Here is a 12,860-nt window from a genome sequence, read left to right as displayed (position 1 = left end):
ACAAAAAAAAAAAAAAAACATTTTTCACTATCCCCTTTGTTTTTTCTTCTTTTTTTAATCCAAATTCTTGAATATGAACATAGAAAATGCAAACCAAGCCAATTTTTTAAATCAACTTTTGGGTGTTCTGGATAAAAATACAAATCTGCAGTGATATGTTTTTACTGGACATGTACATTATTTTCATGTTGGTGTTAAAAATTGAAAATATACAACCAGGGCCTCCTTTCTAATGAATGCTGCTGCTTTTGAGGGGCGGGGGGGGGGGCATAGCTAGACTAGTGGCCACTCAGTGCACATACGCCCGGCGAGAAGTTTCCATGCTCACCTGAGGTGGTCGTAGGGCATGGCCAGCGTGATGTTGTAGTTGTAGCCGTGAGATTGGGCGTAGTCGGACCTGCAGATGGGGAGGATGCCACTTTCATCGCCGCCGCCGCCCGAGAAGTCGTAGTGGCAGATGGTTCCTCGGTGCCTGCACGGGAACCACACACGTTTGCGGTTAGGAAGTGGGAAGTGGCAAAAAGTCACGTTCTTCCTCACTGGTGAGGTCTTTTGAGAGCAGGCCCAGAAGGCTACTCATAAAGATTTCGGAAACCCCCTTAAGACATTGCAAAAATATTGGGGAAAAAAAAAATGTGAATGTGCAAATCCGCATGCAGGGCTCGACTATGAAATGAAAAACACAAAAACCAAAAGCAGAACATGATGAAAAACAATCGCCAAAAATACACAAATTTCAGACAAATTAGGAAAAACAAAGCCGAAAAAAAATACCGTAGTTAAAAAAAACAAAAAAACAGGATAAACAAAACGCAGACAAAAAGATTATTTGTGTATATTCAATGAAAAATATACACAAATGTGAAATAAAATACACAATTATCAAACCAGATTATCCACAAATATGTACCAATAGCTATTTAACCAAAAAACATTATAAAAAAATTATAGCCCAAAAAATAGACAAAGGGAAGCAAAAATCCCCAAAAATTTGGTGCCACACGCTAAACACTGCGGAAGTCTCGCCAGTACCTGCGGTGGGCCGTGAGGTCGTCGTCGGTGATGCACGCCCCCCGCGGCGTCTTGTCGTCGGGGATGTTGGCCGTCAGCAGCGTACGGCTGTCCGAGCGCACGTGTCTGACGGGATGCCTGCACGCGCGCGCCAAGGCACCCACAACAGGCCCTGTCTCAGTCGGAAGCCGGCGGCCGCTCGGAGCTCGGCGCTCTCACCTGTTGTGCATCTCCCACAGCTTGCTCCCCATCCTCAGCTCCCACACGCACACCAGGCCCTCGCCGCCGCCGCTCACCACCTTCCAGTCGTCGGCGCGCACCGACGTCACGCCCAGCTGGTGCGCGTACAAGGACGACACGCAGGATCCCGAGCGCAGGTCCAACACGCGCACCCTGGGAACAAAACACACAAATAGCAAAAATGGACAGTTGTATTGAAAAAGTTCAAACCTCGGGACTGACTGATATATTTTTATATTCTAAAAGATTTTTGCTGCTTTTTAAAAGAAGAGTGAGGTTCATTTAGTGACTCCCGGGATTCAATGCCACTAGACACTGGAGAAGAATAATTTTGTATCGAGCCGAACACACAGAAGAGCGTTTGTGGAAGGAAACAAATATGATGGAATTCCTCCGCTCAAGGAGCCGGGCAGACATTTTTTCTGACTGCTCAGCCTTGGCGGAGGTTCGACATTCAAGCTGGGAACGCGAGCTAACGGAATGCGGCTGCAGCTTGCGGAGGCGTCACGTTCCAACGCTGCTGAATTTCCAACAATGACCGCCGTTGATCTGCGGTCCAGGGAGATCTTTGCAGCGGACATACTCGACACTTTGCCAAACAACTCTTTCTTTGTCACACTACTTGTCAAAGGAAGCGGGACAAAGAACACAAAGCAGATGCTGCACCGCATTCATGGCCATGCGAAAACAACTTTTCAAACATCGAGAGGCTCGAGCCCATTTTCGCGTGAGAGTTGCGCACAAAACATGGGGCTGATAATTGTGAGTCTTTAAACTGGAGGCCAAACAAAGATTCAACCAAATCATGTTACTTTGACTGTTGGAATTCTGCCAGCGGCTTAATGGCAACTCGTCATGGGAAACGGCGCATACGCGGGCTAACAAAACTAGCATTGACATCATTGTGTTATGTACGAGTTATATTTGAAAACAAAGGTAGCATCATTTTTTTTATATGTATTCATTTTGTCCATTCATCCGATGCGCTTATCCTCACGGGCGTGCTGGCGCCTGTCCCAGCTGTCTTGAACCAGCAGACGAGGTGCACCCTGAAATGGCTGCCAGCCAAACACAGCCGATTAATTTTATATTATCATTAATGGACACCGATAAATTTCAGTAGTACCCCTAAAATGCCACCTGTCCACCTGAAATCTTGTACGAGTAGTTTTATTTTATTTGACCTCCAGCTGGGTGATCAGGATTAAAAAAATGATCACAATACGTTTTTTTCATATTGCTCGATCTTGATTATATCACTTTTTAAATATATATTTTTTAAACTTCCAGTCTTAAAGCATCTGCACTGAAAAATAAAAAACTACAGTTCTTCAACATTTTAAGATACTAAGAAATATATAGAAAAAAATGAAAAATCTAAATAATGTCAAATGCTAAAACAATTTTTACCCAACATTACATGTGCAGAATCCCCTCCTTCCCTAGTGTTTACTTTCTCATCTAAGATCTCGGGGCGCTGTACTTACAGCGAGTACCGACAGGCCCTTCGCACTGTATCCCATGTTCGTCTTTGTTTTTCATGTTTCTTGTGCAGAGCGTGCCTGTTAAGTCCAATTACCCCATGGGGTTGATTAAAGTTTTCTGAATCTGAATCAGAAAAGTATCAAACAACCCAATGCAGGGGAAAATGCATTTGAGTGTAAAAGGGTGCGTTGTCTAACTCTGACCAGCAGAGGACAGTGTTTACTGCCTTGTCAGAGGTTCCAAAAGGAGGAGCAACACATGTAGGAACGGCGCTGTGACTATTATTTTATTTTTTTGACGATGGTGATGGCTGGACCCTGTGGCGCAGCTAGACTTTTATCTTTGAGGGGCCATGGCTATCTCAGGGATCCGCAAAACGAAAAATGTTTTTTTTTTTTAACCGCCCACATTCTTCAGAAAGCGCTGATAAACATCCATGATATTATTCTCTCCGGAGAAGGATGGGAAATGTGGAAAAAAAAATTACCTAGCCTGGCATCTGGGGGGGTCCAAGCATGGTTGAAATTAAAGGAGGAGTTGACATTTGATTGCGACTGCATTAGACGTTTTGTGATTGGAATTAAAAAAAAGCCAACGTGATTATGCCAACACGCTAATGTGCTGTAATGAAGGCGCGGCATCAACAGATGGAGGCGGAGGTCCCTGGGGCGCCATTGCGCTTGCTGACCACCGATCATCTGACAGATCATCAATCGCGCAAAAAACACAATTTTAATCATAAAGATGACTGAAATGCTAATCACGCCTTTTTATCAGCCTACTTTAGCGTCGAAGAGTGCGGGCTGCAAAATTCAGCCTCTACACATTTTCAGTTGTTTCAACCCACAAAAAAGAGATTATATATGAGTGAGTGTTTGTGCTGTTTATGGTTTTAAACATTTTTTTTTTTGCATTTGTGTTTATTGTGTGGGAGGGCGTTTGTGTGTGTGTTTTGTTTGTGCATGTTTGTTTGTACAATTTTGGTGATATTTGAGCTTCCATGTGTGTTGTCTGTTTTAGTGTGGTGTGGTTTTATTCAACTCGATGTTGTAGTTATGTGTACATTTGTTTTTTTTGTTCATGTGCTTCGCGCTTTACTGTGTCTTGTTTTTGTTGGCGTATGCGACCCACCTCCTGTCTTTGTTCCCGCACACCATCATGTGTGGCGCGTTGCCCTCGTCGAGGTGAATGCACGTGAAGTCGCCTGGCGAGTCGCCGACACACGCCACCGCCTTCCCGGTCTCCAAGCTGTACACGTGGATCTGCGGGGGGGGGACGCTCGCAATCAGCGTACAACACAAAGAGTTTGAATTTAAATCCGATACGGCTGCTTGCCGCGTCTGAGTCAAAACGTAGACAGCTACGTTAGCCTCTCGCGCTAGCTGTAATTTCCTCGCTTTCCTGCCTTTGCCATTAGCTTGCTACGTCATCTTGTCATGCTAACTGTCGCGCGCTCGTTTTGCTCCCGTGACCCTGAGCCGAACAAGGACACAGGGCAAACTTTTGTGACATTTCAAGAATTGAACCTTTTGTAACGAAAGGACTTGGGCTGGGATGAACTGCTTGGGTTAAAAGATGTAGCCTGCTACATTACTTTAACATGCTAACTGGTCGGTTTTGCGCTCTCTCTCTCTCTCTCTCTCTCTCTCTCTCTCTCTCTCTCTCTCTCTTTATATATATATATATATATATATATATATATATATATATATATATATACACACACACACACACACACACACACACCGGTAAACGAAATGAATACAAATTTGTCACATTGTATAGATGTTTACTTGAACCTAGTCAGCTGACTTAATGGGTCAGTCAGCATAGACACAACTCAACTGTATTTATGAGCGCATGCACACACACACACACACACACACACACACACACACACACACACACACACACACACACACACCTGTATCTAACATGGGGCATTGAGTGTGGACATGCTATAAGCATGGTGTCCATGCTTAAGGATTCACTCGTTTTTTTTTTCTCCCCATTTTATGACATCCGCACACATTTGCAAACCCCGCCCATTTCGCTCACCTTGTTGCCTGCATCGTGCATGGCCCAGCCTCCGCGCTTCACGCCGAACGCAACGCGACGCTCGGAGGCTTCCAGGCAGGTGACAGGGTGACCGTACACCGAGTGCATCGTCCTCGGCTCCTCCTCTACTTCGTCCAGCAGGTAGACCGACTCCCCGGCTGCCACTGCGGTCAGCGCACGCCGCCGTCCCCTGCTGCCGGGAGCCAACACCAAACTATGAACCTGAAAGACAGGGAAGGAGCACATAAAACTGCACTCGTGTGTGATAAAACAATTATTTGTTTAGTTTGTTTCAAATGACAGACGGGCTTGGGGAGGCGGGTCAGGGCCAGCGTCCTCCACGCTCCGCGGTCGTCGGTGCCGTCCAGTCGGACGTCCGAGTCGACGGCGGAAGCCAGGATGGAGCCGTCCGGGCTGAGGGCCAAAGCACGGTGGCTCCCCGCCGTCTGGTGGTGGTAAATGGGCTCGCCGCCCGTCCGGGTGCTCCAAACGTCCACACAACCTGGAATGCGAGAGAAGCAACGCCAAGCCCCAGCTGTGGTTACCAGGCAAGCAACCTGATGGCTTTCGTTTAATAAAAAAAAAAAACATTCTTTGGGATGATTTTTTTAAAGTACAAAAGTAATAATAATCAAAATTATAAATAATATTGTCATAGTAGAAACAGCAATGACAGCAATTACAATTACAAACAGAAAATACATGTACTTAAAAATGGCCTATTTTTAATTTTTGTCATTTTTCTTATATTTACAAATGATAATGTATTATTTAAATGTAATTATTTTTTGAAGCAGGCCAAGTGCTGGAAATCTGTGGTCCCTTCTCAAGATTTCATCTTTTTTGCCCCCATATGGGGTTTTTGCGGTTTTTCCTTGCCCTCTTGGGGAGGATTAAATCAGATGTCGTTCAGGTTTGTCAACTTTGGGCCGGTGAAGACCTTTCAGACTCGTTTGTCATTAAGTGCTACATAAATGAAATTGAATTGACTTGGAAAATATTCTTTAATAATTATTGAACATTTTAACTTCGAAATTATAAAACCAAAAAAAACCTATTATTTCAGCCTCGTAGTTATTGTAAAAAAATATAACTGAAATGTACTCAATGAAATTGATGTATTAATTGTTAATACCGTCAAGGTATGCAGCCGCCGCCACGCTGCCGGCGACCTGCACGAGAGCGACGGGCGGCCTGGGCTCGGAGAGCGCCGACAGCCAGTTGGACTTAAGGTGGGATGACGGCAGGTCCCAGTGCAACGTGTTCCACAGCCGGACGTCCCCCGACGAGTACCTGACGGGCAGCGCATGACATGACTATGTTAACAACGCCGGCGCCACCGGCAACTTTTTTTTTGTCTGATTTCTGATCCTCACCCTGCCAGGACGTAGTTGTCACAGGAGCTGACGTCGCACAGCACCTTTCCCAGCTCAAACTGCAGCTGGCTGATGCAGCCAACACGATTCTGCAGCAAAGTAGTGAACAAATTACAAAAAAAAAAAAAACACCCAAAACTTCAGAAAAAAAAAATCCGATAAAGACATCATTTAATTCAAGACTTTACACCTTCAAACTCGGAAGATTTTCTCCAACAACTTAGAAGGCGTTGTTGGCTAGTGTTGCCATCTGAGATTGGCGTCAGTGTTTGTCACGTGACGTCGTGTGTTGAAAAGCACGGCACTCACCTTCCAGTTAGCGCGCACGTTGGCCGCCGCAACGCGGCGGTCTCGCAGCGCCGCCTTCCAGCAAGGCGAGTCGGACACGGCGGCGCCGCGCCCGTGGCCCTCCGCCACGCACAGCCTGAACCACAGCATCCCGTCCTCAGCCAGCGCTCGCCACGCCTTGCTCACCTGCCGGCAGATGAATGTCTTTTATGACTTTTGGTGATGTACATGTCAGATGAGCGCAACCTGAGTATCCAGAATGCAGGCACACCGGATATTTAGACAATTTATTTCCCCATAAGAATTCAGCCTTCACAATTGACATGGAAAAAAAACAATAGATGCTCAAGACAGTATGAGCAAGTCAATTGAATTGTCGTGTAGCGTGAACAAAGGCTAAATGACACTGGTTTAACGTGTTTTGGGGGAAACCTAGGCTCAAAAGACCACTTTCATATTTTATTGTCGTCTCAGACAAACATTTTGATCATATGACAAAAGGTGGTGGTGTTTTCTTTGAAAAATGCAAACGCTGGCTTCAATGGGTATGTTTACCCACCCCGTCTTCACCCTACCTGTGGCTGGGTGGACAAATAGACGGTTGTTTATTTATAGTCACTCACCTGTGCACATCTGCCGAGCTCAGTGCGGTTGAGATACTGGAATATTTTCAGGGCTAACTCATACGGCAAGTCAATGTCAAAGAAGGGGATGTCGTTGGCCTCGTTCTGCATTGAAAAGCAAAATAACAAAACAAACGGCGGAGAAAGCACTTTGTAGATAACTCGTGTCTATATCGAGATGGTTTCCGAGTGACTCCATACCAGGTCCAGAATGAGCTGATCCACCAGCTGCTCTTCTTGCTGTACTTTTTTCCGAGGATGCTTCAGGGACTCCCTGCAGGTGGCGGTCTCCTCTTGGTACTTCTTCTTCCTCTTGGTCCTCTCCTCCGCGAGTCTGCCCAAAAGCGGGCTCGTCCTGCCGCCCAGCAAGCCCCTGGCTATGGACACGTAGCTGGGCTCCTCAACGCCACCACTCCTTTCGGGTTCGAGCTCGTTCTGACCCCGACTCGCGTCTTTGTTTTCGTGACTGCAACTGGGGGAAGCAGCGGGAACGACCGGCCGATCCTCTTTTGGACGCCAAAGTTCACGTTTCCAACGTTCCCTGAAAGCAGCGAGCTCGTCCTCGGCCATAGCGTGCAAAATGTCAGGAATATAAAAGCAACATTTTGTGTGAACGCGTCGAAAACGACGAGGACATCTCTGGTACAGAAGTTGTGTGGCCAAAACAAAAAAATCACGTCCTTCACTACAAAGAGTCCGACGAGGGACACGGCGAGAGAAACGATTCCTTCCTATCAAGGAAAGAAGTTCCTCGTCTGTCATGGTCTACAAATATCGCGAATAAAAACTTCACGGTTTGTGATAATAGAAAATTGCATTGATAAAAATACCAATTTATTCGTTTTATCAAAAAAAAAAAAAAAAAAAGAGTTAAGTGTGGAGTCCAATAACGCCCTGAGTTCAAAGCCCGTGCATTTCGAAGCATGCGCACGACACTGCTTCAGAGTCGACACTTGAGTCGAGGTGCAGGTAAAATGTCATCCCAAACGACTTTTAGTATTCCATCAAGTGGCGGACTAAATGCATCAAAAAGAATAATTATGTAAGAATAAGACAAAAGTCGAACGAAACATTTTCTCATATTAACTTATTTCGGTTCGGCTCGCGGACACTTTTTCTCACAACATTTGTAGAACTCAAATGGATAAAAGTTGGTTTATTGGAATGTACATAAACACTCACGAACTTGCAATTTACCCAGAAACAATGCGGTGAAGATAACAAAAAAAAATATTCGAGAAAGAAACGTCAGGCGCGTAGAAAATGTATTTCACTTTTGGAGCAATTCCGCAGACCAACACTAATGTGTCTCCAGTGAGCAAGACATGACGTCAGTTTCGCATCGCGTGACCCATATTATGAATAATCCACGAGTAGGCGGTACACACCAAATACTTTGAATACAAGAAGCGGAGGCAGGGTGGGGGTCCCCACACCCACCCACGAGGAGCATCAGAAAAGGAAAGCATGTGCCACTTGATGCGCACCCAGCCTTGGCCGCCGCCAATCGGGGGCGAGCACACTCGTACGTCGCCGCCGCCCGACTGCGCGGCTCGGGCGCTCGGGACGCGCCTGCGGCTGATCGGGGACCAGCTGGACAGGCGTCGCAGGGAGATGGCCGGCGAAGACAACGGAGGCTTGACGTACGCGTGCACAGTCGCGCGCGTAGGCGTGTGCGCGCTGCTGCTGTTGCTCTTCACTAGACGACACTTATAGCAAGGTGGGTCGTCACGTGACTTTGCTTCAACCCTTTGTTCCGCAAATATAAATAAGACACTACACTTACTTCTCCACGTGTGACTTAAGTGTAATATTCACGTCATAAAAACTCATAATTTTACCCAAATCCAGTCGCTATATTACAAGGAAAAAAAGTTAAAATGATAAAGATGGAATATTGCAAACTATTTTAACATTAGAATTGTGTCCTTGTAAGATTTTACTAGTCTAGCAACATTACGTCTTAATGATAAACTTTTTTTCCACTTCGTGTTCTGACATCATGCCAACCTTCTGGCAACATTCTAACTTTATTTTCCTCAAAATTGTGACTTTTTTTGGCATTATATTACAAATATGTAAAACTGACCATGTATTCCCAAATTGTTACTTCCTCACAGCTTACAAAGACTTTTTTTTTTTGCATATATCGACCATATTCTCTCAACACAGCATTTTTTTAGCGTCGTGTTCCGTTATCCTTGAATTGATCATTGTGACCATAACAACTTTTCCAGATTTCAATCCGCCTCTACTTTTGTCACATTACAATTTGGTTCTCGCAATGCCATGAAGCCTTTTTTGCTGCAAGCGTTCCGACTTTATCATCACAACAGGCAGATTGTTGTTGTTGGGTTTTTTTTTTGTTTTTTTTTACAAAATATAAACATTTCTTTTCAATTCAAACTTTTTCTCACTTGACTGAGTTGCATTTGCCTGTGTCTCTCTCGTACGCAGGCAACTCGCGACCGCAGACAAAAGACAAGGATGACGAGCGTGTAACTCAACCAGTCCGAGGCACCGGAGGAGAGGCTACGTGATGAGGAATGAATACGCCTTGCGCCTCTTCTTTCTCCTCTGCCACATGCAGTGATGTCATCTTCCCTGCTGATTCATGGCAATGAGAAGGGGGGGGGTGTTGAGAAGCAGTGTCAATTGTGTGTATAGACGGACGGAAGCTGTTGAACCAAGTTTCATCCAGATTGCACATTTGGCTGTCATGTAAACGGCGAGCGTGTGAAACCAGTTCCGAGTCGTGGAAAGGTTCCAGCCTCGGGGCCAAAGACTGCGGGCTCTCTCGATAACGCATTGGACGGATGAAGTATGGCGATGTAATATGAAGACGACAACTTATTTGTAATATTGAAATGTATTCTGGTAGAGTTACGGTTTTTTCATTGATTTTTTTTTTTTACTGTTGGATTTTAATTTCATCCTTACAATCGAATGAATACCTTTAGCAGCTTTAACCCTCCGTGTCATCTCACATCTTCAGCCTCATTATAAAAGATGTTGCATCACACTTCAACAAAGACAAAGTAGGAATTTGACCAGAATTAAGTGATGTTAAAAGTAAAGCGGGAAAAATTCAGATTAAAAGTAAAAAGATTAGATTTTACTGGAAAAGGTGCCGGATGGTAATAGAAAAAAAAATCATCAATTTACCAGAATAAAGATTAAATATTATGCTGAGTTTATACTTTGACGACTTCATTCTTGTACAGTGACTCTTTGGTCATTGTATAATTATTCACAGAACATTTCAACTTCATCTCAATTGGGAAGGGTTTTTTTTTTTTGGGGGGTGTGTAATATCACATCTTTATCCTCACTAGATGACAAAAAAAGTTTTGCATAAAACTTGAACCAATCTTGAAAACAGGAATAACATAGTAATATTCATAAGAAAAAAAATTAGGACAAAGAGTAAAATGTCATTTTGGCAGAATATAGTTGGAATATTATGTTTAAATTGTCGTATGACGACTCCCGCACACCAAGCGCCATCGGTGCCTCAGCAACAAAATTATCAAACCTGTTTGAAACACGGCTCCTAAAAAATGCCAAACATTCCAACTGTTTCGCATAACATTTGGACTTATTTTTTTGAATTACCATGCGGCTTTAGTAGATTTGGAAGTGAGCGGAGGTGGTCCCGTCCTTCCAGCATCGGAGTGTCTCCAAGACGGTGGCGCGACACAGAGGGCACGCTCTCTCTCGGTCCAACCAAGAACTTAGACACTCCTCGCAGAAAACATGCTGGCGACGAACAAAAGCGACTCATCACGATTCACAGACATATTTCTTTATTTAAACAGACTGGGCGTCTTCCAGTACCTGACAAAGGAGGGCAACGGGCTCGCGAAAATCCGCCTGGCAAATAGCGCAGACGTCGCCGGCCTCGCTGCACTGCTGGCCGCCGGCCCGCACGCCGTAACTCTGCAAAGAGCGGTCAGCAAAAACAGGCTCTTCATAAAATGCCAATTTGCTTTTGCGCAAGACTCAAACGTTGCATGCAAACTGCGGTCATGATTGAAAATGTACTTTTTTTTTGTTCCAAGTGTAATTTTTTTTTCAAAATAATTTTTGTGGTGGGTACTCAAAATGGGTGCGCAATGCCATTAGGTGTAAAAAAAAATTTTTCTCCCAAAGTGGAGTTTTCATTCGCAAAATTTAAAAAGGGGAATTTTTGTGAGAGGGGGGGAAAAAAAAGATTATTCATTCAATAGCAGCATTATTACTCCTCATTAATTAGTGGCCTTTGACATTAAGCGGAGGTGTAAACAGCAGCTACAAGTCATAAAAAGGTCATGAAGCATCATCAATCATCATTAATTAGTGACCTTTTGACCCCTAATGTCATGCACTGAATTTTGACCTTTGCTACATTTTTATAATCTCACTAACATGTAATGGCCAATTGCTGTAAATTCTATTAAAGAAAAATCTGTATTTACCTGTATATTGCTTTTCATTTCACGTGTGATTTCTTCCATCAAACAGGAGCAGTTTCCTCTTTAAAATTTGGATTGTTTTTGTTTGTTTTAAATCTGAAAAAGGGGGTGCCCGACAATAAAAGAGTAATGGTTTCCTTCTACGGGGTGGGAAAAAAATTAATTTATGGGTCTCCCTCCCAAAAAAATTAAAAGCAGAAATTAATGAACCAAATTAACTTTGCTGCTGTGAATTGGTAATTTCCCCATTGCGAGACTAATAAAGGTTTCTTATCTTATCTTATACTTTTAATTGGAAAGAGGTGCGGGAGAGTAAAACTGTCTGTTGGGTAAATGAGTTTGATTTTCCCAATTCAAGACAGAAAGATTATGGCAATTAAAATTTCGGTTGGAATTCAAAAGAGGGTGCGTGAGCCTCACCTGAGAGTGACAGAGCAGGACCAGCGCCTTGCGTAGGGCCGACGCTCGGCCGCAGATGTCAAGCGACTGCAGTCGACACAGACAAATGACAAGAAGATAGCAGGCAATTGAGCGGGGCTCATTTCAAGCATGTTGAGGTAGTTGTCACAAAAAGGAATGGGGGTGTGCGACATGATTCATCAAAAATGCCATCTGGTCTAATAATTACATCTCTACATTTTTTTTCCTGAGCAGGAGTGATTTTGTTGTCACAAAGTAAATTAAATTTATGTACTTTCTTCTGTCAAATTTCAAACTCCAAAGGGGGTGCGAAAATTTCAATGAATGGCAGCCTGATATGACCCCCAAAATTTACAAACAGCCCCAATTCAATGTCTTTAAGTAATAGAATGGTGAAATATGAGCATTTCCTTTCCATGACATTGAAAATCAAGAAGGGGGGCGCAACATCAAATGTTTTAAATGACACATTTACGTTAATGATTGGCCGCGCAATTTCTTTATGTCGGTGAAAAGGGGACATATTTGCATATGTCACTTTTAAACTAAAAATGGGGTGTGTGAGAGTAAAAATGTGTCATGGCCATTTGGTATAAAAATTACACATTTACATAATGCAGCTCCCTATACAATTTTTTTCACAAAATAAAATTAAAAAGGAACATATCCCTTTTTTTACAAAATGACATTTTAGACCAAAATGGGGAGTGCAAAATTAAAAATAATGGTTGTCTCCTTGCGCACAGGTGTTTTGAGAAGCATGTGAGCCTGTAGAATGCAACGCTTCCTCATGCGGTGCATCCACTCAGAGCAAAGTCATCGACTGAGTTGACTTTTCCGGAAGAGTTATTTGCTGCGTCAACTTTGCTGCAGCTGCTCTCCTCTCGTGACAGTTCAAACTGCAA

General features: G+C 43.9%; 2 protein-coding genes and 1 long non-coding RNA gene across 4 annotated transcripts in view; 1 reads left to right on the top strand and 2 right to left on the bottom strand.

Moving 5' to 3' along the window:
* The window catches only part of fbxw8 (F-box and WD repeat domain containing 8), a 13,201-nt gene extending 5,286 nt beyond the window's left edge, over positions 1–7,915 (bottom strand). Inside the window, exons 1-11 of the mRNA XM_019885682.1 lie at positions 7,283–7,915; positions 7,082–7,186; positions 6,480–6,644; positions 6,171–6,259; positions 5,930–6,087; positions 5,100–5,296; positions 4,795–5,016; positions 3,868–3,998; positions 1,231–1,404; positions 1,033–1,149; positions 329–472 (exon numbers count right to left, since the gene is read on the bottom strand). Coding sequence (XP_019741241.1) covers positions 329–472; positions 1,033–1,149; positions 1,231–1,404; positions 3,868–3,998; positions 4,795–5,016; positions 5,100–5,296; positions 5,930–6,087; positions 6,171–6,259; positions 6,480–6,644; positions 7,082–7,186; positions 7,283–7,843 — 2,063 coding nt within the window. The 5' untranslated portion in view covers positions 7,844–7,915. The remainder of the gene's footprint in view (positions 1–328; positions 473–1,032; positions 1,150–1,230; positions 1,405–3,867; positions 3,999–4,794; positions 5,017–5,099; positions 5,297–5,929; positions 6,088–6,170; positions 6,260–6,479; positions 6,645–7,081; positions 7,187–7,282) is intronic.
* Positions 7,916–8,007: 92 nt separating this feature from the next.
* Positions 8,008–10,234, top strand: LOC109525339 (uncharacterized). The gene is made up of 2 exons (XR_002170126.1): positions 8,008–8,801; positions 9,539–10,234. It is a non-coding gene; the product is annotated as an uncharacterized LOC109525339 (long non-coding RNA).
* rnft2 (ring finger protein, transmembrane 2) overlaps positions 9,142–12,860 on the bottom strand; it is a 10,253-nt gene continuing 6,534 nt past the window's right edge. For both annotated transcript variants that reach the window (XM_019885714.1, XM_019885715.1), the window contains 4 exons: positions 11,956–12,021; positions 10,919–11,020; positions 10,697–10,840; positions 9,142–9,688 (listed from right to left, as the gene is read on the bottom strand). In XM_019885714.1, the coding sequence (XP_019741273.1) occupies positions 10,706–10,840; positions 10,919–11,020; positions 11,956–12,021 (303 nt within the window). In that variant the 3' untranslated portion in view covers positions 9,142–9,688; positions 10,697–10,705. The remainder of the gene's footprint in view (positions 9,689–10,696; positions 10,841–10,918; positions 11,021–11,955; positions 12,022–12,860) is intronic.

Source organism: Hippocampus comes, unplaced genomic scaffold (assembly GCF_001891065.2).
Source record: "Hippocampus comes isolate QL1 unplaced genomic scaffold, H_comes_QL1_v1.1 scaffold78, whole genome shotgun sequence".
Classification (NCBI taxonomy): domain Eukaryota; kingdom Metazoa; phylum Chordata; class Actinopteri; order Syngnathiformes; family Syngnathidae; genus Hippocampus; species Hippocampus comes.
The sequence above is the reverse complement of the archived record's forward strand: the minus strand, read 5'-3'. Positions and strand labels throughout refer to the sequence as shown.